The following is a 24188-nucleotide window of genomic DNA, read 5'->3' as shown; positions in this document are numbered from 1 at the left end:
TACATGCTGCATGCCAAGTCTCTAAAGTAAAAATATTGAACACATGCGATAAAGTTTTACTTTCAACATGCAAATACGTGCGTTAAAAATCATTTTACCACATATTACTAGGAAAACAAAAATGTGATTTTGTACTGTTTTACAAGCAACTTTATTTATTCTTATACAGTACATTCAAACTTACAATTTAGTTACCGCCGCATTCGAAAATAATTAGACGGCATAATGGTACTCTGAAACCTACAAATTTCTCATTTCTAATCCACGAAATGTGTACGTTTCGTTTGATGAAAATGTTGTTATGTACCATTATTATTATATAAAAAACACGTTCAAAGAGAGTGGTATTACATACTTACACCTAGGTCATTTATAAATATTATTTAACTTGATATAAATTTTATTATGTGCACGAACGATGATTAACTTAAGAAGGATTTAGTAAGGGGCTGGTGAAAGCTGAAGGGCGGGTGTTCACAGCTCGGCCGCTCGGCTTTCTTGAACCAAGTATACCTGAAAATTTAACATATTAGATAATAATAATATATTGTGTAACTAATGCTGAAAACCGTTCGTGTTCGTCTCGAATATTTGTATTTTGATTACGAAATTAGGAATATTTATGTTATTTTTTTGGGACTCACTTGACTTCCGGGAACTGAGCTGGTGGTGACGAAGGTGCGGTGTTTGGCACGGATGAGGGACAGGCTGCTCTCAGCGGTGTCTGCGCGATCTTCGGCGGCTTCAAGCTCCCTCTGGAAGCGACGTACGCGGGTGACAGATTGTTGTGATACTCCTTCCTGAAATCCAAAGAAGACCAAGTGACCACCCTTCTAAATTTCCCGGAAAAGTCGTACCTGTTCTTGCATTTGTCTCTTGAACAAAACAATCTTTTGGTTGGCCTTGTCCAAGGTTTCTTGCAATAGGGCGATGTTCTTCTGGTCTTCCTCACACTGGATCATGACTTCTTTGACGGTGCGTTCTTTCTTACGGAGGATCTTGATGGTCTCGGCATGGCGGCGTTTTTCTATAATAATCAAAATTTTGTTGAGATTAGCTTATGTAATCCAAGCTGAGGAAAGATAAAAACTTTTTCAAAATTTCAATTTTTTTCTAACATCTTCGAAAATCATCGAAATTTTTTAAAATTTAAAATTGTCGAACTGAGCGATTTTGACTCAATTTAACCTCGCATCTTTATGGTTACCGATCTCCTCATAGTTGAGCTGCAGAAATGTACACCCTATATATTATTGCAATTGCAATTTGCTAAATTTGCTTTAACAGAATTAATTCATTTATAAATATCCTTATATTTACCCTTCTCAGTTTTACAGCAATATAAGGAAACAGTGCGACTTTAATACTTCTTAAATGGACCTTTTGAGATTAATCTCTTTGTCCTGGAACATGTTTTTTTTTTGGAAAATATTCCCTGTATGTTGTTCGATATTGTGAATGCATTAGTTATTAATAATTTTTATCGCCATCCTCATTAACATTGACAAATTTGAGCCCTCATGATGCTATATTTTAAAAATGATTCCAGAAAAAACGTAATAATGAAACATTCAGGAAATAACCAGAAATATTTATGTTTTTCAAACGCTAGTGAAGTCTTTTTTGCATCAAATTGCCCCTACCTTCATCTAACTCAGATTCAAAGTCGCGGATGCGCGCCTCCAATTTGCTGATGATCCTCTTTCCTCCAACAATGGCGTTGGCCTCAACTTCTTCCAAGCGGACGGACAGATTCTTGACCTCAATCTCCAAAGATTTCTTGATGGCCTCAATCTTGACCACACGTTCTTGTTCTTCATGCAGAATCTCCACGGTGTGTTTGATTTCAGCCTGGCAATGATGTTATGTTATATCTAAAAAAAAAGGGAGAGAGATAGTAATTACCTGGACGCGTTGGTAACGTTCGTCGGAAATCCTCAATTCCTTGGTGATTTCGTCGTAGTCAGCAATAATGGTGGACAGTTCCTGTTCGATCTTGGCCTTGGAGGAAGACAAGTTCACATTGATGGTGGTCAATTCGTTGATGCGAGTGCTGGCTTCCTCGTAAAGTTGCTCAACTTGCCTCTTACCACGGAGGGCCTAAACAAGAAATTTGGTCTAAAAGACGATTTAAAACTATAAACGAACTGCATGGTTTTTTTTCCAACTTCATGAATGCACAGAAATCTGCATAAGATGAACGCGCAACAGTTCGTTAAAAGCTTATTCGCAATCCGCCTTTTGAAGCTAATTAAAATCGTGCTTTCAAATGGACCTCTTGGAGCTTATTGGACTTATTTCAATCCCCTGATCAACTTACAGATTCGTAGTTGCCCCTGATCTCTTCAGCCTCGGCGGTCAAGGCCTGGACTCTGCGAGTGGCGACGCTGAGTTGATCTAAAGTGACCTGCAGCTGTCTCTGGACCTCGTCGTAATGGGCCTGGATCTCGGTAAGTTGCAGCGATTGCTTTTTAATGGTCTTCTGCAAGTCGATATTGATCTTATTGGCGGAGTCCAAGGACATTTCCAGCTCGGTGATCTGGATCTGGAGCTTCTTCTTGATGCGCTGCACTTCGGTCTTGAGGCGGGTCTCTGCTTCGACCACGCGGGCGTTGAGCTGCTCAATTTCGATGCTGGTGGCTTTACTGTACACCAAAGGAACGGAGTATGAACACGAGCAAAGATTCAAGGGTTCAATTGAGTATGTGGTCAACCACGAAATGATCAGTTTTAAAAATTACTTATACGTTACAAGGATTTCATGGATATCCCTCATTAGCCACGCAACGCTGGCGGTGGCGTTCTCTGTGTAATTAGCGATCGAGAATCTTCGAGGGAATTCTGGAACGTTCTGGCGGTTTCTCATGTATATGTAAGGAAAATATCGTCATGTGAACTAATATGATTTTGAAGTAAATGCACCATGAACGCTTGATGCCGCTCTTTAAAATAGTGGACTTTCGGTATTTAGTTCATCAGTTGTGAAACTTCCTCTATTTTTTTTAAGTTTTTTTTCAGATGTTTTCCAAAGCAACTTTCTTCTCGTTTTGTTGTATTTTTTCCATGGATTCCTTTTCAGTTCACTAACTTGCTTGTTTTTACTCTTAAGCATTAAGCACTTGAGTGCCCATATAATTTAATTTCATGTTGTCTTAGGCACGGATTACGAGTCTAATTATAACGGATCGTTTAACATATCCAAGACCGGAAAGCATTTAATTTGGCAGCCATCGTGCATTGCCTTCGATTAATCTTAATTACGACTTATTTATAGGCAAAAACAATTCAAAAACGATATTGCGTAACTAATTGGGAAACTGCAGTGTTTGACCTTCGGCTCAATAGAACAAATTTGATCAAAAAATTGCTTTATTTTTTATATATATTTTAGTAGTTACTCAGAGATCACCTTTGGTCGATGAAGCTGTATGTGGCTCTTTTGTCGAAACCTCGAAGTTCGTCGCTGAGAGTGTGCAGGGGTTGACTTATGGATTCCTCCAATTGCGAGCTCATGCGTTCGTCCATTATTTTCACATGGGTCCTGATGCATCTTCCAGAGGTGAAGGCATGGCTCATCTGGGCAACCTTCAGGTCATGGTCTATGGTCTCCGCTATGGCTCTCCTGCTCTTGGACAAGAGCTGCGCTTCTATGCCCTTTGCGGATTTACCTCGAAGGTACTTCTGCTCTGCCCTGAGCTCTCTCTCGATGTCCTTATCCTTCTCAGGGTCATAATCCAAATCATCCCGCATCCTGCTCTTCAGTTTCCTGATCTCCTTCACCAGCTTGTTCTTCTTGCGCTCTTCCTGCTGGATCTTTGTGGTGATTCTCGCGGCACTCACCGACTTGGCTAGTACGAAGCCGGAACTCGCATGCGAGTATCCAGCCCCAAGCCTAATTTTAGCACTTTTCTCCGTGTTGTCCGATATTCTCGCCAGATCGTGAGCACGGTAACTGCGGATACTGGACGGGTCAAACTGGCTTAATCCCAGCTCCTCGGTCCAGGGCAGGTGGGGAGAGGCCGTTCTCCGTCCTTTGTACTTCTCATCAATGAAATCCACCATAGGTTGGTAATAATTCATGCCAACGCCGTAATTGTAATTGTAATATTTGGTCCGTGGTCGCCACTTTGTACGGGGGTTGCGAGTGTCACAATAGACATATTCCTTGTGGCGGGACATTTTTGGGGGTGGTTTTAAGGGCGATACCGCCAGAAGGTCGTTCGATCGAGATGATTTTTATATTACTGATTTTCCGACCGTTATTGCAGCCATTTATATAGGGAATATTAACATAAAATTATTTGGCATTAATCATAGATTATTGATTCTTTAATTAATTGGGATTCGTTTGAAAAATACCAAAAGCATTAAGTAATTATTGAAGATTTATTTAGGGCTTGTTTATGAGGCCTCTGACGTAGGTCCGATGAGCTGGCCTTGCACTTAGGCCAACATTCTTTAACTTTGCACTTTGATGTCATGGCTATATTTTATAAAGATCACGTCTATTTTTAATAAGACTTAGGGGTCACATTGTATTTAATATTTTTCGTAGCCGCATGGACACTTATTGGAGTTGGCAGAATTAGGATCTGGTGACTTGAGAAAGACACATTCTTATTATTGAAGTTGGGAGGAAATTTCAGTTGAGCACTTCCGATTCTCTATCTCGAATTGAGTTCATACCTGAACAGAATGCAAGAGAAGATCCCAGAAAGTTTCCGCAGTTTTAACCTTCAGAGAGGGAGGACATTCCGATCTAGTTTCGGTAATGATTTCGGTTTGAATTGACAGAATTTGTTTCTTTTGTTACTGGTAATGAGTAGGATTTTTGAGTAGTGCAATTGGGAGAACACGTCATCAAGAATCTCCGGACCATTTCTTTTTGAACAATCGATTTTGAGGTTTTTAAGGATTGCACCTCGATTATTTCGCCCACATATACGTTCCATAGATGGTATTCTAATGTGATGTTCCCACTGCCATCATAGGCTCCTCCCATTCCTTTCCAGCAATTTACAGTCAATCTAACGCGAAGACAAATTTCGTGCACTTAAGGCATAATTCTTCTTGTTACCGATCAGCATGGAATATCAATAGTAAAGATAATCACTCACCGAATAGCTTCAATTTCCTCATCCTTCTCGGCGAGGCGTTTCTCGGCCTCGTGACGGAATTGAGCCAGCTCAGCAGACAAGCGTTGTGAACGTTGTTCTTCGGCTTTACGTCCCTAAGGTTTGATATTGATTTAAAATTAGTGAAAAAAATATAAATAAATAAAAAATGAAAATAACTTTTAACGGTGAGAGACTGGAGATAGGAGAAATGACAAAACTTTTGGCCCGAGTACTGTGTTATTTTCAATCCGAGATTGCACGTGAAAGTTCTTGAGGGTGAACGTTTCACCAGCGGTTCGTGATCTTTTCAGCGAAACCTGGTGGAAACTAAAAGGTAAAGTGCAAGTAATCAATTTTGACATCGGAGATGGAAGGAAAGACTTTTGTGTTGTTCCTATTTTTCTTGGAATAGGAACTGGAGGAGCAATATTTACAAAAATTTAAGTATAACAAAATAATTTCGAAACGAGACTGTTTTCGAACGCACGGTCTTAATTCAGACCAAAAAATCCCTGGGTTATGTAAACAACAATGAGCTTTACCAGAGATACGCAATCCCGACTTGTCATTCAACGTTTTGGGAAGCATTTTAGCGACAATTATACACTTTACTTTATCATGGTAATTAGACTCTTGAATTACTGCATTTTTTATTGGGGTAAAACGAATTCATATTCAGAATGAATCATTCTCATATGCTTCATTAACGAATGATTAATGACAATGAGACCAAAAATTAATAGGTACTTGCTTCCAGAGGGCGATTGACTATTTGCGGTTGTTGGTTTGGAATGAACTGGTTTATTAATCGTTTTTGCGATTGATTTAGGTACGTTTTGCCGATATTTATATCTATTGTTGACCACCTGTATGACCCCACATCGATAATAATGTAATCCTTGTGGATGGTCTAATGCAGACTGAATCTTGAGATTTGTGTCGGTTTCTGGTTGGTTTCTAGTCAAGCTAAAGTCAATTTTAAAGCCTCAAGCTATGCTTAGGGAGTTGTCATCGCAAGCAACAAATTTGTGGTTTGCTGGTGTAGGAAAATGATTTGCATTTAGCTGAGTTGGAAAACTCCCACCCCCCATCGCTGCAAATAACAAGGCAACTTAAAATTTTTAATTTATTTTCTGAGTTATTCGGATGTTTTTTGAAAATACTAGTTGCTTGCATGAAACATCCTGTTTTTTCTTTATCTTGGATTATCTTAATATCGCGCTGCGTAAATAGCACTAGAGCCAGAGACGTAACACATAACGGGGCTAACTAAAAGAAAAATTTAAGAGAAATTTTGATTAATTCAATGCACAAGCCGCGCTACTGTTCTCTCATGAAAAGACCCTTAATAGCTACCGCAATGGAAAACCAGTGGCGTAACAGAGAATTACAGACATTTTTCGGTACACGAAATTATTAAAACATTTTAACGCTTGAGGAATATTTCTCTATATAAAATATATATATATGGAAAGACTCTTAATGGTAATATTTATCGTTAGAAGATATTTCGAAAAAAATAAAAAATAAAAAGCGTAGCATAATCAGGCTAATTCTCTTAGACTCACATGTAAAAATGTTCAAGGAAAGAAAATTTTGAGCAAATTTTGCTGGTAAAAAATTACAAGTTATGTCACTGTCCATTCACGAAACTCATGCCTAGCACTCACCTCGATGATAGAAAAATATCTGTTTTTCAACATTGGTAATGGTAGAAAGGGGCATTCATATCTGCTGCGATGTATCGAAATAAAACGAATTCAATATATAAAAAATAAATAATAATTTTCTGTTTCCTATCTCAAGTCCCATCTCCTGCTTTCATTTACTTTTGAATAACTGATATACTCACAGCTTCAGCTTCCTTGTAGGCAGCCGTGAGTTCATCACGCTCGTTCTCAAGACGACGGAGTTCCAACTCCAGTTCATGGAGGCGACGGGTGAGTTCGGTGATGGTGATCTTGGCATCACCCAAGTCATCTATAAGTAAAAGTATAATATAAGTCCGCTCATCATATGCACTAATCCAAAGCAGCACCCACCAGCCAATTTCTTGTTCTCTCTGGCCAAAGCGTCCTTCAATTCCCTGGTTTTGTCCAGCTCGTGTACCGTGCGTTGCAATTCGGTGACTTTGTTCCTCAAGTCCCTTTGACTTTGCTCGTACAATTGGACAGTTTCATCTAGCCTGCTCTTGAGGTCGATGTTGATCCTCTCGAGTTGTTCCACGCGTTTCTGCAGTTCCCTATAAAACATAATTGTTAGCTCTGCAAAATGTTTGAAAAACATTGACGATTACCTGGCGGTATTGTTGGCCTTTTCCAAGTCAATAATGAGGACCTCGACTTCCGATTGCAGGCGAGACTTCTGCTTCTCCAAGTTGTTGACTTTGACGAGGAGAGCTTCGATGTGCTCTTCTTGTTCTTGAAGACGAGCGTTGAATTTGCGACGCAATTCCTCCACTTCTTCGGCACGAGCGGCAGCCTCAGTTTCGAATTTAGATTTCCATACCTAAAACAAAAATATTTTCAACGACCATAATCTTCCATTAGCAAGTTCGTTCTGACCTGAACTTCTCCCTGGGATTTGACCAATTGACGTTCAAGGTCCAATCTGGCTTCGCTTTCCTCCTCAAGTTGCACCCTAACGGATTCCAGTTCGACCTCGACTTGGTGGAGTTGGGCTTCCAAGAGTGACCTCCTCCTCTCGTCGTCTTCAGCACGGCGACGGGCATCTTCGAGCTGACTGCCCAATTGACCTTTAAGGTAGATCAAGTTTTCGATGTTGACCTAAAAGGCAAGTTGTTTAGAGACGAATTATGGACCGTATATGACTGGTACCTTGAGATCTTGAACCTCCTTGGTGAGCTCAATGTTTTCCTGGGAGAGGCGTTGCTTGTGAGAGGTGATGTCAACAACGGTGCGGTTGAGCTCCTCGATCCTGATGTTCAGCTCAGTGATGGTGATCTCCAACTTCTCAGAGTGCTTGATCGAAATCAGTTTCTCCTTGTTCAAGTTCTCCACTTGGGACAAGAGTTCGTAGACTTCAGTTTGGAACTTGGATTTTTCCTTTTCAGCTCTGGAATCAGCAAGGATCGCTTGTAAATTTTGGATCTTGTCATTCGCAGAGAACATAAGGATCTCATTTTCTTTACGAAAATAACTAAAATATCCGAATAACTGGAACGCCGGTTATTCAATCTTGTTTGTTCGGCTTCCAAAAATACTCCGTCGTGTTTATAGAGTATTTTGGGAAGATGGTGAGACTTAAGATCGCAGGTTTTGGTAGAAGTTTATGGAATGATTGAGAAAGTTGCAAATGAGATGATGTGGAATTAGGGGTCAAATCAGTAAGGAACTTTTCTCGCTTTGATGTATTGCAAATTTGATTATTTTCCTTGGGTTTGGAGGCTAATTAGTTTGGTAATTTAATCGCAAATTGCAAAGAAAAATCATCACAAAAATCAGATTTTTTTAAAAAATTGATACACTCAAATCGGCAATGAGCAACATTTCAGGTTCCTCTAAAAGATATTTGTGAAAAACGTGCGCGCCAAAACTTGAGTCAATGAGGGCCTAAAGGAGGCATTTCTTCCCTTTTCAGATGCACAAGTTTGTTTTTGAATAATTGACAAGATACCCAAGAGACCCAAGGAAGGATACATTTTCACTAATAATAACACGAAAATCTGTGCATTTAACTACTGCAAAAACAAATACTCTCTCCTTAATTACCCTAATTTCAACTTTGAGTAACCAAGAGGAAGCAAATTACATTTAATGTAGTTCCACAAGGAAAACACCACATGTGCTATATTGGTTTTATTGAGAAAGGCATGAGGAAGTGCACTTTTACATCTTGACACACCGAGAAACCTTTTCCGACATTCGGCAATGCTGGTCTGACGGGTTTTGGTCGCAGTTGGGAAATCCAGCAGCATTTGGTCTGACTGGATAAAACGTGAATCTGAATTTTTCAGGAGCTGATTAAAACTATTAGTTGGCCAAATGGAATGGTATCCAGGACAAATATGGCGAGCAGTCCTCAAGGAATCTATTTATAACAAAACGACTGCGACCGAGAGAAGGCGAATTGTTCATGCCTGGTTATTGTTTTATATTCATAGAATTCATAGTGTTCATAGCGGGTATCAGTTAATTTTCGAACAGATTTCAAATTCAGGTGTCTGCCGTTGATGCCGTTGCACATGTTGTATCTTAACCTCATGTATAACTGGGGCAAAGAAAATATCGATGAGGATTACTTCCAAATTTGTTCCTTCTGAAAATTCCTCAAAGTGGCTTTGAACGAATCAACGGCTATCGCTGCGCATTTGCGGCTGACCAAAAAGTGACCAAATTTTGAGTTTTTTTTTCTTGTCGGTCTTCCCCCGAAGATCAATAAAACCGAACATATTTAAAAGGTTTTCTGTCGATTCGATTAAAATTTGATGAAACTGAATAGATGATGATCGACACGAATTGAAAATTTTCTTGAAATAACAAACCTTCCCCTAGGAAAGGATTTATTTTAGACTGATATTCGAGGAACATCTTGTTTAACGGTTATGAGTAATTTTACCTCGGCAATATGGAGGTCAGTTATACAATCCGTCTTGCGTTTTCGAGTAGTATTAACCTTGAATCTAAATTAAAAATACTTCAAGGAATGAGAAACCTGGCTAGATGTGAAGATTTAAGAATACTAATAATGACGAAGCACCGACGTTGATTAAAAGGTGGAAAGAGGCTTTTTTAATTTGAATAATGGCAAAATTAAAGGAAAAGTTAGCTAAAAAGTCACAATTAAAAAATCTAAGAAAATGCACCATTTTAGATATTCAGAGTGGCAAAATTTCGCATTTTTTCTCGCATTTTGCGGCTTTCTCGCATGCTTTCAATTGAATTTTTCAATTTTCGTGCACCTACTTAGCTTAAGACAGTCCCCAACGAGATGTTATAATCGTTGATAGCCATTCACAGGGTGTTATGCTTGTCGGGGCGCGTATTATTTTATGCTTTGTATATTTTTTTGTAATACCCTGTATGAGACCTCATACCAAATTTAAGTTCCGTTTTCAGTTCTTTCGCGTTGTGGTTTCTTGCAGAATTTTCGCGTCTTTAACCATTTTCGTAGAATTTGCAAAATATTTATCGATGCAAATTATGAATTGAAACGAAATAAGGAAAAAAACAATCATCCGGCGTAGTTTTCTGCAAAAATTTGAGCGAATTTCCGAAAATAACGATAAATATAAACGAAAATAAAATCATAAAAACTGTTGAACGTGTTGGTGAAAAGGCGTGAAATTTCGTCACCCTGTATATCGAAGTTGTGAATTTTCGACCGTCGGTTTATTAGCATTTTTTTATTGCAGAGTTCTATCGCTCCCTGAAATATCTCCATGATATGTTACCTCCGGTATTTAGTGGATTGTCTTGTAGCGCGCGACAAACCCACTCAATTGCCAGTAAAGTAATTGATGCGAATCGGCAAGGTTTACACGGTTGAATTTTAATCATACTCGCGTTACAAACGACCTTTTTGGACATAAAAATAATACTAAAAATCAGTCATAAGGATTGTAGGTTCGTTCAATAGTTTCATTAGTTCCGTGATGTATGCTGTCGCGGCATTCTTCAGCCTTTATGATGATATAGCAGTTAGTTCCCGGATTCTGGTCCTTTCTTTAATGAGAATTATGATTCCTCAAAAATGTTGCAATATATTTATGGACGTTTGCGAATTGAAGCTGATTGATGTCTTCATCAGTACACTGCTACATTAAAATGGAGTAGATTCGTAACGCCGAGTAGAGAAAAGCAACAATGGCTTTATATACAAAAATGATCGTGACCCAACGAGCCACTCCTACAGGTTTTAGAGATATTTTCATGGTGAGTAATGAGTAATTATTGAGTTGCTGGACTGTTTTACTTCCCATTTTGTCCATTATATTGGCATTTACCTTGATTTGGCTTTCGCAAGAGTATCGATTTGATCCTGGAAGTCAACTACAATTTCCTGATGTTTCTTCTTAAGGATGGCGGCGGTTTCTTCTGACTCAATGTGCACATCTTCGAGAAGTTTGCGCAGTTTCAGCAATTCAGTGTCTCGTTTCTTGTTAATTTCAAACTAAAAAACAAACGTAGTAAATAGTCAGTAACACTAGAACTTGTGGCTAGAGATGGAAAACAGTACCTGGCTTTCAGCCCCACCTTCGGCTTCTTCTAAACGTTCAGACAGCTGGATAACTTGTACGCTGAGGTCAGCCTTTTCTCGTTCAATCTGGAATAAAAAAATCCTCATTTTAGAGTCAAATTAAGTTGATTGTTGGGTTGAGCATTCGGCTATTAGTAATTAGGAGTAATTGAGTAAATGATTATTAAAAATAAGCTTGTAGCTAAAGCAAATTGCTAAAATCTATGTATTGACTATATCAAAAATATGACGTCGATCATTGGATTTTATACGAAAATCTAGGTCACCCTCAACGAACAATGATTGTTTTCTATTTCTTGTTTTTTTCATTCTCAGTTTTTAATACTTTTTTTTTAATTATTTTTATCTGTGTTTTAGGATTCTTATTTCCTTCGTCATACGAATAACGCATCTTCTGATGCGCTCTTTTCCTTCGTTATCTTTTTTTTAATGGCGGTAAATTTAAAAAATATTATTTCCTCTATTATTTCTTACAAACTCCTCTCAAACTTTCTACTCCGTGGAAAGTGCTTTCCATTTTACAACTTCATTATATTTCTTTCTCTTGTATTCAGTGCTGCCAACTGTACTTTTATATTTGAAGTGCTCATCGGCTCTTTTGTCCTCTGTCTCCTTCTATATAGTTTGCGTTACTTGCGAATTTCTTGCTTAAAAAAAAACTACATTAGGACATTTTTGCTATTTCCCACAATCTACCATATTGCCATATTATAAATTGCCTTATTGCGCAAATATATAAATGTTTGCGCAATACGGCAATTAGGGTGGCCTGTTAGATCGCCTGATTTCATCGCTATGGATTTTTTTTCATGGGGACATCTGAAACATCGGGTGCACTTAAATAAGCCTAACGATATAGTAGAGATAAAAAATAAAAATTTCTAGGAAACTCCACAAATACCTCTTCAAATGCCAGGAAAAATTCTCGGGGAATTTGTATTGCGGGTTGCCCTCTTTCAGGAAGGAAACACGGCACAGTTCGAACGTTTCATACCTTAGATCAAAGCAATTTGTTTTGATATTTTATTAAGTATTGGTAGTTCTATCGCTATTTCTATTTTTTAAAATTTCTTTCAAAAACTATTGAATTTAGTCATGGGTACGTTACATGAAATAAGCTCAGAATATTTCAAAGTACTCAAAAACGAGGAACTTTTGGTTCTCTATGTGTGGTGACCTTGCTCAGCTTCAAATTCCCTAATCGTTCTTTAGACCCCTAATTGTAGGGATATTTGCTTTTTATTCTTTCTCTCGCTTCCAAGTCTATTATAATGTGGTACTCAACACAGTTTCACTGTCCTATCATCAATATCATCATCATCATCATCATCATTATCATCATCATCGTCATCATTATCATCATCATCATTATTATCATAATCATCATCATCATCATCATCATCAGTTTTATTATATAGCCAAACAAAACTAAGGTACTCATATTTCGAGTCCTCGAAACAGGGGAACGCTATGTCCCAGAATGTTTACATTTCTATATTTTATGCATGCGTTATGCGTGCATTTATGCGTATTTTTTGCATTCGTCTAAATATTCTCATCGTATTTTCCCAGCCGATTTCCACAAACGAGTTGGTGTACGTTCACCTTCCTCCTTCGTGCCCTCTTATCAAACATCTCCCTCCTTAGCTGCTTCATTTCTATCTTTAAAATTTCACATTTCTCTATCTATTTTTGGCTTTTAAATATCTTGAATCCTCTCGGATTTCATCATTCCTTAAGGGTTAAAAAATTAATATACTCATTTTTCCTTTTGTCCTTCTCTCGTGGTTTGAGCTCTAGGGGTGGGACAACACGCAAGACACTATCGTGTTGAAGTGTTATTATCATGCAGATGACTATTGCATGGTTGATCAATATAATATCCGCCATCTGATCGCGACAGGTCCTTAATGAAGTCCGTCGGTAACTTGAATTTAAAAAAGGCGAATTTGTTCGAGGAGAACTATTATTATGCTCTTTTCTTCATGTTTCATCGGTTCTTCTATTAAGGTTTTTCTTAAACAGCAATACGTAACTGCTCTTTTCATAGTCGATTCTCTAAAGGACTCGATGGTCAGTCAAGACAAAAATCGGAGATTTGGTTTATACGAATGAAATAGTTTTGGCCTGTGATTGTTAATGACTACTAGTGACTTTTTAATGTGTCGTAGTCATTTTCTGTCACATTCCTGCGGCTGACTCAAATAGAAAGCCCACGTAAATGTTATATTAGTATCACGAGTCACACCAAATACATGGGAAGAGGCTAGGCGGAATTATATTGTAAAGGATTCCTGGTGTTTTGTGCCCCAGAGAAAGTGTTATCTAAAAATACACAGTTATTTAGGTTACCTACAGAAATATTTCAGTAGCGGTAAATTCCTGAAATCATAATCGGTATTTTTGAATTTTTAATTCCATTATTGGGGCCATCGTTCGGTGCGGTAGCACGGGTTAAGACCTAGAAAATAGCAGACGTATAGTGCCCTACAGCCTCTCCAGTGCCGCGGGGTCATTCCTCAATTGTCCGTTCATCATCCTCAAAATGACACACAAAATGTTATGTTTACAACTCAGAAAAGGTCAGTAACCCTCATCAGCACGATCAAGGTTACGAATGTCAAGGACTCAATACCTCATTCCTAAAGGCTTAAGGCTCAAACGTGAGATGAAAAATGAAAGCCAGATGACGAATCAGAACAAACTCCTGATGCGAAACGTGACTAAGAAAATCAAAGATCATTGAGCAAAACCTCCAGGAAAATTTCAGTTAATAGCTGAGCTGACACACTTTCCGATTCACAGCTGTGTGACAAATATCTTCGGAAAAAAATACGTTTTTTCATAGCGAAGTGATATTTTTAGCTGCAAGTGAAACAGAGTACGAGGTAGACGGGCCAGCATGAGCTAAATCGGAAAAGCACCTTGCCAAAATTTAAAATAGCACCATTGCTAACCTCGTGTTGATTCATTACTCTAAATTCAGGCTATCTGTAATGAATACCCACATTTTCGAGTTCCAGCCTGTTCGAACATGCAATTTAGGATCCAGATTTCCCTTGAAACTTACGCTAAATTAGCTTCCTTAAAGCGTCACTTATCACGGCATATTATGAGGGCGCAACACTTTCCCCAAAGCATTTTAAAGAAGCTCTGGCAAGCGGTACAATGCGAAGCAATAAATTCGCTGAAGCATTTTAGAAGAAGCAAAACGAATTGGTTAACGGCAAACTAAATACCAAAGTTAAATTTAGGGTCTTATGCAAGCCAAATATTCGATTTTACTCACTCTTCCTCTGAGTTCTCTTTCTACTTCGATGTCATCTTGGAGAAGACGAATTTTGTCCTGAAAAATAATTTCAGTGCTTCAGTTCAATGCGCATTTAAGATTTCTAATACTGAAGAGTTACTTTCCTGGTGATTTTTTTTCGATAGTTGTTTTTGGAAAAAAATGGAAATGGGGTTTTCAATGAAGTTAAAACTGAATCTGCAGGACTTAAATTTAATTTCCTTCGCACGAATTATCATCCAAAAAAGTGGATTTCAGGGTTCCATACCGAACCCCAAGCTTCACCAATCGACCTCTAGCTTAATCCTGCGACGTTGCACTCCCGATGCACAAATTCAACGCGATCACCAAAGATGGTCACTAAAATTTTGCACCAACCGGAAATCCGATATCCTACATAATCACCATTTTTATCACTCAGTATAACTTTACCTCGAGCCTGCTCAGAGCGGTCAAATCAGCGCTGTACTCGATGCTGACGTCAGCGGCGCCTCCTTGGGCGGCCCTGTAGGAGTATTTGGAGCTCCTGGATACGGCACTGGCAGATGCGGCCATTTTGCTGATTTTTCTGTACTTTGGGCCCTTTTACTCGTTTGTTTCGAATGGGCAGTTAAGGTCGGAGCACTGGCCAAAATGGGAACCGCGCGTGGCAGTCGGGCAGTGCGTCGTTCGTATGAACGTCGCGACGCTTTGGACGCCCGGAGTTAAGTTTAAAGGCGGAGTGAGGGAAGTAAAAAGTGCGCGCGCTTGAGAATTTTTAGGATTTCACTATATTTTGGAAGGACTGGGGGCTTATAAATAGAATCGAGTTTTGTGAATTTTCACGGCGGGAGAAATTCTTCAGACACTTTGCCGATGGAAAGGTAATTCAGGCAGTTGCGAAAGCGATTGCAGTTAAAGTGCACAAACACTTAAAGATAAAACTCAGCACTGACAGGATGTTGCTATAAAGAGGAGACGAGTTTAGCAAGAGTCGAGCGTCGTAGGAGAGGGGCTTAGGATTTATTTTTACTGTTATTGTTGCTGATGATGGACTTATTCCTCTCATTTGCTGTTCGAAAACAACCAACTATGCCAAAAAAAAGCAGATGTTTACGGAGATTGGGAAGATGAAATATCGAGTCAAACAAGGCGAATATAGCTCCGAAAATTGCGGGGAGCCAAAAGGGTCCTCAAGGGCCTAATCGCATTTTAAGGCTTGTCGGTATTCTAGATATTACCGTATCGAGGAGATTTTAACTGATGATTTTAATGATCCTTGGGAACATTTGATCTCCGTCCATTCATATCAATAAAAAAAAACTTAATAAACTGAACTGTTCCTGGCTTTGATGAAAATATGATTTTTATCGCGATAAAATAATCCAGATTTCCTCCAATGTCCAGAAGATGATCTGACCAGTTTTATTATTTTTCAACAGCAGCTTTTTTGTTGTTTTCGCCGTTATGGATATTGGACGATTATCGAATATCTTCGATTTGCCCCACTGGTTACGAAGTAGTAGCTACTTAAACTTTAATACCTCAAACCGTTTTTGAGGTATCGCATGACATCACTTTCTAAGTTCCCCCTTCGTACAGGGAACCTAAAATGTTGCCTCCAACTGTTTTTAAGTTAATTTTTACGTCACATCAATTTAAAATGATACTCTCTGTATATTTTTGAAATTAGGTTATTCGCATTCCTTTTTGTACACGTTTTCTATCATTGAAGGTTTTTCAAGTTCATGGAGATGAAATTTGACGAAGAAATTATGCACAATATGAGCATTAATGTTTATGTATATGCCATAAGAAAACGAAACATCAACTTGCCGACACAAGTGCACGTATAAGCATAAATTTAGAAAAAATACATGTCTCGATTAGAGAATTTTTGAAAAATGCATTGAAACGTTAGTTTTCCAGCCGCAGAAGTCCGCAGATTTAGGGGTCATTGATTTTTTCAAAAATTTTATAGTTCGGGGTTTATAGGGATTTTTTAATATCAGAATTCGTTTTTTAGATGCCGAAAACCTTAGCTTTACTTAGAAGCAATGTCTTAGAATATTTTTGGGAGAAATGCATTGATTACCAGAAATGATATAAAAACCTCAAAGACGGCGTTTTTCCTTTACCATTCAGGAATCGCTATTTTCAAGTAATTTTCAATAATTAAAAAATCTATGTTGTGACCTCAAGTCGCTTGAGAACGAATAGTTCCATCAACTAGAAATTATTCCAATATGTAAAATGTTGTAGCGAAAAAAGGTAAATTGAATTATCGGCGGTTGAGCAAGCGCCGTAGGCACCATCTTTCCCAGATTTAGAGAGATGGTTCGCATATGATGCGAAGATGGGAGGAAGGAATCCGAGAAGTATGAGCATTCCCACGATCTTGCCGCCTGCAACTGTAGACTTTTGGCCTTCAACTTCGTAGATGAGTCAGATGAGATTTGCCCCACTTTACTCTCATATTATGTAACGGAAAAAATACCGCAATAAAGTTGAATTATAAGTAATTTCCATACTTCAGCTCGAAGTGTGTCACACGACTTAGGGAGATACTGCGTGAATGCGTAAACGAAGCTATTTTTTCCATGAACATTTGCCAGCACACTGCGTCGATGCACATCTTTGAAGCCGATTACGACACTTTAAATAAAATCCGAGATATTTGCGTAGACGTGGAACTTTGAAGCATTCATTGGAAAAACGAATAAATCAAATCGATGATCAGAGGGAAAGAAAATTATCGGCTTGGCGGCGCAATAATTATTAAATGGAAACTTTATCCCTGGATCGTCAATATCGTCAAATATTACGGATAAAAGGACCCAACTGTTTCTTTGAATTCCACATTCTAGAGTAAAAATAGACGAGTGTAGGTATTAACTGAAATATTTCCAGGAAACTGGAATGCACGCGCGAAAAGACAAATGCTGTCGAGGGTACTAGAGTGCACATCAAACTAGTGCGATATAAGAATTTTGTTATTCTTACAGTTTGTTTTCAGCGAATTTTCATAGATGTAAGACCTCAACAGTATACCATTAAATAACTGACACTTTGTATCCTGGATGACCCACCGATATCTCGTTTTAAAAATACTATCCAGTTTTCCAGATTTTTCAAACGAGTGTAAAAATAATTAAGGTTAGTCTGGATATTCACTACATATTAACTGGCTCACTTCGACAAGGTCGGCCCGTTGAAATTGCTATGAAAATCATTATGAAATACTTTTCTGTATGTTTTAAAACTATAGAAATGAGTCATTCACGTAATTTTACAAAGAATTTCGATAACCAAATTCTATTGTTAACCGTCGCTACCATCCCCAACTCAAACCAGTGAAACCGGGTAAATACCACAAATTCAGAATAAATGATGTGCTCTGATGTATAAAGACATTGGTACTAAATCTAATCTGGGTCAAGAAACTGAATAATAAATAAATACTATAAATACTCAGATTAGAACTTGAATTTGCTAGAACAAGAAAATTCAAAGAACAGAATCGGCACACTCTCATCAGAAAAAAAAATGTTCCGAAATCTAGTGAAGCTTCTTGTGGCATATTCTGCACCATTAATTTATATGAAGCACTGAATGAAAGTGAAATTTCATACAAAATTACAGTTGGCGAAACCAGCCAGCAAATATAGTCTGAAACCATTGACTCCCAGTTTAGCAACCTTTTGCCATTTGAACGTGCGTAGAAATAATTATTAATTAACAACGTTGCGACATCTCAGCTCCTCGAGGAAAAGGTCCTTGGCGAGATTTCACACATCGATTTAGGATATCTCCTCCAAATGTTACTTCCATGTAAGAATACGATGGTGTCTCCCACGAAACACAATTATTTTTATCCAAACGTTCGCACTTCTGTCAGCGAACAGAATATTTATTTCTGGAAATCCATTGCCGAAAACTCTCCGAAATCTGGAGAAAACGTGAAATCCGGCAACGTGTTTTTACTCAGGTACGCATGATATCGGCGTCGCTGGGCAATGGCTAGTCGACGCTTGTGCCTATAAAAGGACGACGCCCCCTACAGGTAACATGAGCTATGCGCCGATGCTGCTGAGATGTCACGGCGATGTTGCCGATGTTCGTATCTTATCATAAAATGTTACGAGCCAAAAATGTTTTGGGTTTTTGAGTGTTCAATGGTCGGGGAGGATATTGCAACCGGGCGCGTTTAAATTTTTATGTATTGGAGGCGCTTTGAAGGAAAAAGCACGTGCCACAAGGATAAATTGCGCGGCCATACCAGTAGATAAGTATCTTTGGATGTATATAGCTTTCTCACATATAAATTGTATTAATATTGGTCTAATAATAAATTATGATTGATTTCTAACTTTCATTAAATCTTAAGTTTTCGGGATAAATCTCCCTCGAGCTCAGTACTAAAATTCGCTTCTTGACGTACTATAAGAGAGTACCAGCAAACAATTAGTCCCACTTAATCCACGATTAAATCTCGTTTGCCGGAGCTTTGGCAAAGCTCCAACGCCCACTTTCCAGAAAATATTTGGGATGTGACTCAAAAAAGTCCTCTGTGATAAATAAGTGAATAATATGTCCTAAAATTTTATTTGGTTGAGTAGCAATGTTGGCACTGTTTTGGACGTAAGCTAAAGAGGACGTCCTGCATTTTGTTGTGGCATTTTCAATGGCTATTTTTAACCATATTTGTTATCCAGTTGTATATGAGCTCACAATTACAATATGAAATATGAGGTGAAATTAAACGATGTTTGTCGCATTTTGCGTTTTTTTCCTTGCACGTTTTTAGGTGAAAAACATTCTATTTGCAATGTCTCTCTCCAAAACAGGATGGCAAAGCGCTTTCTGGAAATATCCAAGATTAGCGCATTTCTTTTTACCTGAAACATCCCTTTTTATGAATCTATTAGTACTTCATGAATCTAGTGCTAGAATGAAATTCATAAAATTTTCAAACGTCAAAGATCAGATGAAAATTATATTATTTTGGAGGAATTATGGTGTATCGACCGTTGATGATGAAGTTTTACCGCGTTCGGGTTAATGTCAGAAAGAAGATATATACGGCAAATTGGTTTTTGAAATCAGTAATAGAAAAGATTTAAAATCATCGAGACCATATTTCAGTGACGGCACTGGTCATAGTCAACATCAGTTTTGTAAGGTAATTTTGACGTTACTTCAGATGTAGAATTAACGCAATTCTGAGGACTCGGTTTAAAGGATACATTTTTCCCTTTAAATTAGCCAGCAAATCTTTTTTTTTTCAGTTTTCACTTTCTAATGATTTGCAGGCATATTTTACGTATTTTCAAATAATTAGGAGTTATTTAAACAATCACGAATACGTAGAGATTAATGACTAAGCCATAATAAAACGTTACTCTGAAGCTAAATATTTGGTTAATTTGAAAAATTGAGATTAGATACGATTTGAAGAGTTACTTGAACTTCTAGTAACCTGAAGGTAAATTTGTCATTGTTAAGCAGGATGTGTACAACTAGCGTGATAATTTTGAAGTACGTCCCTCATCGGCTAGTATACTTAAATTACGTTACCGGGATTTGTTATTGAATGATAAATTTTATAGATCTGTTAGCTGTCATGTTTATAATTTATTAAATTTTTTTCTGCTTCCCTTACTATTTATTCACTTGCAAATTTAAAATATTCATGTACTCTTGTATATTGTTTTAAAAGCTGCTATATGTATTATTTTTGTTGTGTTCACTGAGAGTTTAATTAACACAATACTATACTATTTCAAAAACTATTTTTTTGCAATATTAAACATTTTAATTATTGTCGTCTTTTTTTGATAGGAATAAGATCAAACATTATTAAAAGTGCTTCTATAGTGTATTAAATATTGTAGTATATAACTACTAAGACAGTATTACTAAGACTTATGGCGTGTAAATTTTTCTTGAAGGAATGGCGAATGAAATGTTTTTTTAAAGTCGTTAAAAGCTGTGGAAGATTATCATTCGTTGGTAATTTCCCTGAAAGCTTTTGTAATACTTTCTTCACAGCTGTTAAATAAATCATATGAGATTTAACGATAGAAAAGTTTCTATATAAGGCTGAAAACCACATCTTGCTTTCAATAAAGAAATTATCACGAAAATTTGAGATTATCTGAACTCCTGGAAGAGCAGATAGACGGTAAGTTACTGTATCAGCCACATGTTCAGTTCTCAGCTGCGAAAAATTCTCAGTATTACCATGATACCTAAGATTATCGAGAATTTCGCTTTTTGTTCTGCTTGTACTTATGTTCTGTAAGTGGAAATAAATAAATATTATATGAATTTTGGATTGAGTTGAATTTAAACTCAAATATTAGTATTTATTCTTAAAATGAGCTCAATGTTTTTGATTTTGTTATATACCAGTTCGCTATCAAAAATATTAGTGAGTGCTTTAACTGCATGCTTTATTGCTCGATAGATATTAACAACTGGCCCATATAGGAACATGTGTCCAGTTACACTATTTATATTTACGATATGCCCCGAAATATTGTATTGTTTTATGATTTTAATGGCTTCCCTGCCTTACGATACATAACTCGATCTAAATATCCTCGGAAATATCACACTTAATAGCAAACAATTTTTCTTCCTTGTTTTACAAATTTGAGGATAATTTCTTAATTTTCTCAGTCCTTCTCGCCACACCAATAACCTGAAAGAAAGCCATAATTACTTTTTTTTGTAATTTTATAATTAGCTATTTGGAATCCACATTTAACCAATGCTTCTGTAATGGTTGCCCGAATCCCGGCACTAGCTCCAGTCACTATTGCAATTTTCCCATCTCACTGCTCTATTGTATGTTTCCAAGATTTATTTGTAAAGAATAATTTTCAATTTTATGTGTTTTAAAGTTAGCGTTTATTATCTCAAAATGTGCCCGTAGTTTCATTATATTAAAATGCTTATGTGCGAAAAAGGAATCGGAACTTGTTCGTTTATAGCAAAAATCAATTTGATAAAGTATTGTTAGGTGGATTTGGAGCATATCACTTTAGTTAAACATAACTTTAATTAATAAAATATCATAAAAAATCCACAGTTCTGGCATCTCGGCAAATGTTCTGTTTGATTAAAATTTTTCTATAGCAGTATTGTGTAACAGCGAGTGAATGAATTGGAAAAATAATTCTTGACATAAATTCTTTTAATGACTCCATGTCTTCACTCTACAGGTGATTTCACATAAATTAGATTATTAACAACAAGGAAGCCTTTGTTGTTGAATGAAGTTGTAGATGTCTTCATTCCCCCGGTATTTACATAGCATTAAATAGAATATATTGTGATGACAACTTTAAAAATCCAATAATAATTTCAAAACTACCGCCATGGGAATTAGTGGAACACGCGTTCCAATAGATGGCGCTTACCCTCTGGAAGTTTGCGTCTCGCTGTTGCTTAACTAGACGCCTAACAAGTGACGCCACCTATTAAGTGCGACAAGAGTCATCACCACGTATGATTGGCTGCAATTACAATTACCATTGTCAAGAAGCTTCAAACTATTGTAATTAATTTTAGTGATTTTGATTACACCTTCATGAATATTCGATGTAACTCTACCAAATACTGATCATTATTGATTAAAAACATTAATAATCTCACATGTAAACTTAATAACATTGTCGAGTGCAGCAATTTGAGTCCATTCTTACTGACATTTCTAGGCTGCATCTGCAATATGTAACATATTACACTGACCCTGCACTATCTTTAACACAAACAGCATTGCCATTTGCCTGGTTTGGTTGATTTAAAGATGTATTACGATGAATTACTATTGAAACAGCGAAAAGCATATAAACATTAAAACCCCATGCAAGACACAGTTCACGGTTCGTGCCTCTAGTGCTTCATGCACACACATTTATTTAAGTCATATGGCTCGTCTTAATTCGAGTTTCTTCGACTTCGTTCGGATAAGACGCCTTTAGACGCTCGTCGTCGGCGTCTGAACAAAACTAGTGGTGAAAAATCGGCGCGGATTCACTTTCAGTGACTCAATTTAAGTTTGGATTTATTAACTGAGTTTAGCCTTTAGATTCGCCGTTGATTCGTTTTTGAAGGGTGAATAAAAGTGGTGGTTCGTGTTCGGGGAAGAACTGGGGCGATTTTGATGGCGATTTGAAGGATTTAGGTTTGGAGAAGTTTATTGTTTTCCCAGGAAAAGCGAGTTTTAATTATTTTTTTAACCATTTTTAGGAATTTTAGCAAATTTTATAATATCCATTTTTAAATGCATTTCTTTGTTTTTCTGATATAATTCTCCTGGTGCGTTAATTCGTTTTGAGGACATTCCAAAATTTCTACCTACGTTTATCGTCTTAAGCGTTGATAAATGCAGGTTCAAACTTTGTTTTCAAATTGTCATCTCTGTTTAAAAATATCTTTTGCAAATTTACCTTTCGCCTTAGATACTTTTATCTTTTTTGAAGTAAGCGCTGGCGCTTACTTTGAAAAAGTCGAGTTTTAAATGTGTTTCGATAGGCGCATTTTCGACTTTTAAATGCTATTCAGTGTGCCCTACGAACTCTTATAACTCCTTTAACGAGGTGCCTTATCGCATTAAACTAGTTCGAATCACCGCAAGGGATCAAATCGTACCAGGCTTGAATGAGTTGAAACCGAATTCCGGATCAGATCAGCTGAGCTTGATTTATGCTCGACGCCAACAATTAATTGTATTTTTGGACAATAGAAATTTCTACAGGCAAAGAATTAATTGAAACTTTTATCACTAGCAGGCCTAATTTTAGTCACCCGATTTGAGCCACTCGCTATTCACCAAACACAAAACAACTCTGAATCGCCATCAATGTGGTGCCAAACGTAGCCATGAATCACTACTTCCTAATTGGCCATCTAATTTGTCATCAAACTTTCCTGATTAAAATTTAAATTGTCTTCAGCTCATCGTACCTACATTATTTGAGGGTTCGTTCCCCTCGCTTCCTTTTTATTCACCTTAATTACGTCTCTTAAATGTCTTAAATTAATATCAAATTTTTATGCAAATGCATGGATGACCTCTAAAGGAGGCAAAGAATCAAGGGTTAGTTATACTTGAGGTAACAGCCAAAGGGGGATCATCAGTGAAAATGTTTCGGTTATAGTGGTTACTGTGGACTAGAATCAATGGAAATAGCGGACTTTCAGGATGAGCAGTTTCCGAAATTACGTAAGTATTCATTTTCTGCAAAGAGAGAAGTGTGGAGGAGCTTTAATGCAAAATATTCAGTAATTCCGGGTGATCAGTGATTTCGGGGTTCAGGAACGACGCCCTCGAAATGGTAATCGTTGTAATGTTCTTTTAACGTCACTCTGGAGTTTGTTGGGCTCTAATGAGGCCCTGTCCACACTACAGGCATACATAATTATCGACCTTAATGTGGATTTTTGCAAAGTTAGAGGTAAATAGTTATTTTTAGTGCCGTGCGTTTACATAATTTACCCGGAAAATCAAGGTGAATTCAATAATTCCTCGCATTATTACATGAACTTCAAGTTTTATCTCTCATTTCCATCCT

General features: G+C 37.4%; 2 protein-coding genes across 3 annotated transcripts; both read right to left on the bottom strand.

Annotated features, from left to right (window-relative positions):
* Positions 1-127: 127 nt before the first annotated feature.
* LOC136346351 (paramyosin, long form-like) lies at positions 128-15537 on the bottom strand. 2 transcript variants are annotated; one of them, XM_066295430.1, is made up of 16 exons: positions 15058-15536; positions 14626-14682; positions 11316-11402; positions 11083-11249; positions 7955-8192; positions 7682-7903; positions 7414-7625; positions 7160-7359; positions 6970-7097; positions 5118-5230; positions 2321-2645; positions 1906-2100; positions 1644-1851; positions 858-1027; positions 645-800; positions 128-513 (listed from the first exon to the last, which is right to left on the bottom strand). In XM_066295430.1, exons 1-16 carry the CDS (start codon positions 15178-15180, stop codon positions 475-477), a joined length of 2640 nt encoding a protein of 879 aa, XP_066151527.1. In that variant the 5' UTR covers positions 15181-15536; the 3' UTR covers positions 128-474. The 2 variants fall into 2 exon arrangements, with proteins under 2 accessions (XP_066151527.1, XP_066151528.1); XM_066295431.1 differs by lacking the exon at positions 14626-14682 and having other exon boundaries at positions 15058-15537.
* LOC136346352 (paramyosin, short form-like) lies at positions 3352-4262 on the bottom strand. The gene has a single exon (XM_066295433.1). The coding sequence runs from the start codon at positions 4177-4179 to the stop codon at positions 3406-3408; it is 774 nt and encodes a 257-aa protein (XP_066151530.1). The 5' UTR covers positions 4180-4262; the 3' UTR covers positions 3352-3405.
* Positions 15538-24188: the final 8651 nt, after the last annotated feature.

This window comes from Euwallacea fornicatus, chromosome 22 (genome assembly GCF_040115645.1).
Source record: "Euwallacea fornicatus isolate EFF26 chromosome 22, ASM4011564v1, whole genome shotgun sequence".
Taxonomy (NCBI): domain Eukaryota; kingdom Metazoa; phylum Arthropoda; class Insecta; order Coleoptera; family Curculionidae; genus Euwallacea; species Euwallacea fornicatus.
Note: the sequence above shows the minus strand (reverse complement) of the source record. Positions and strands in the feature narration are given on the sequence as shown.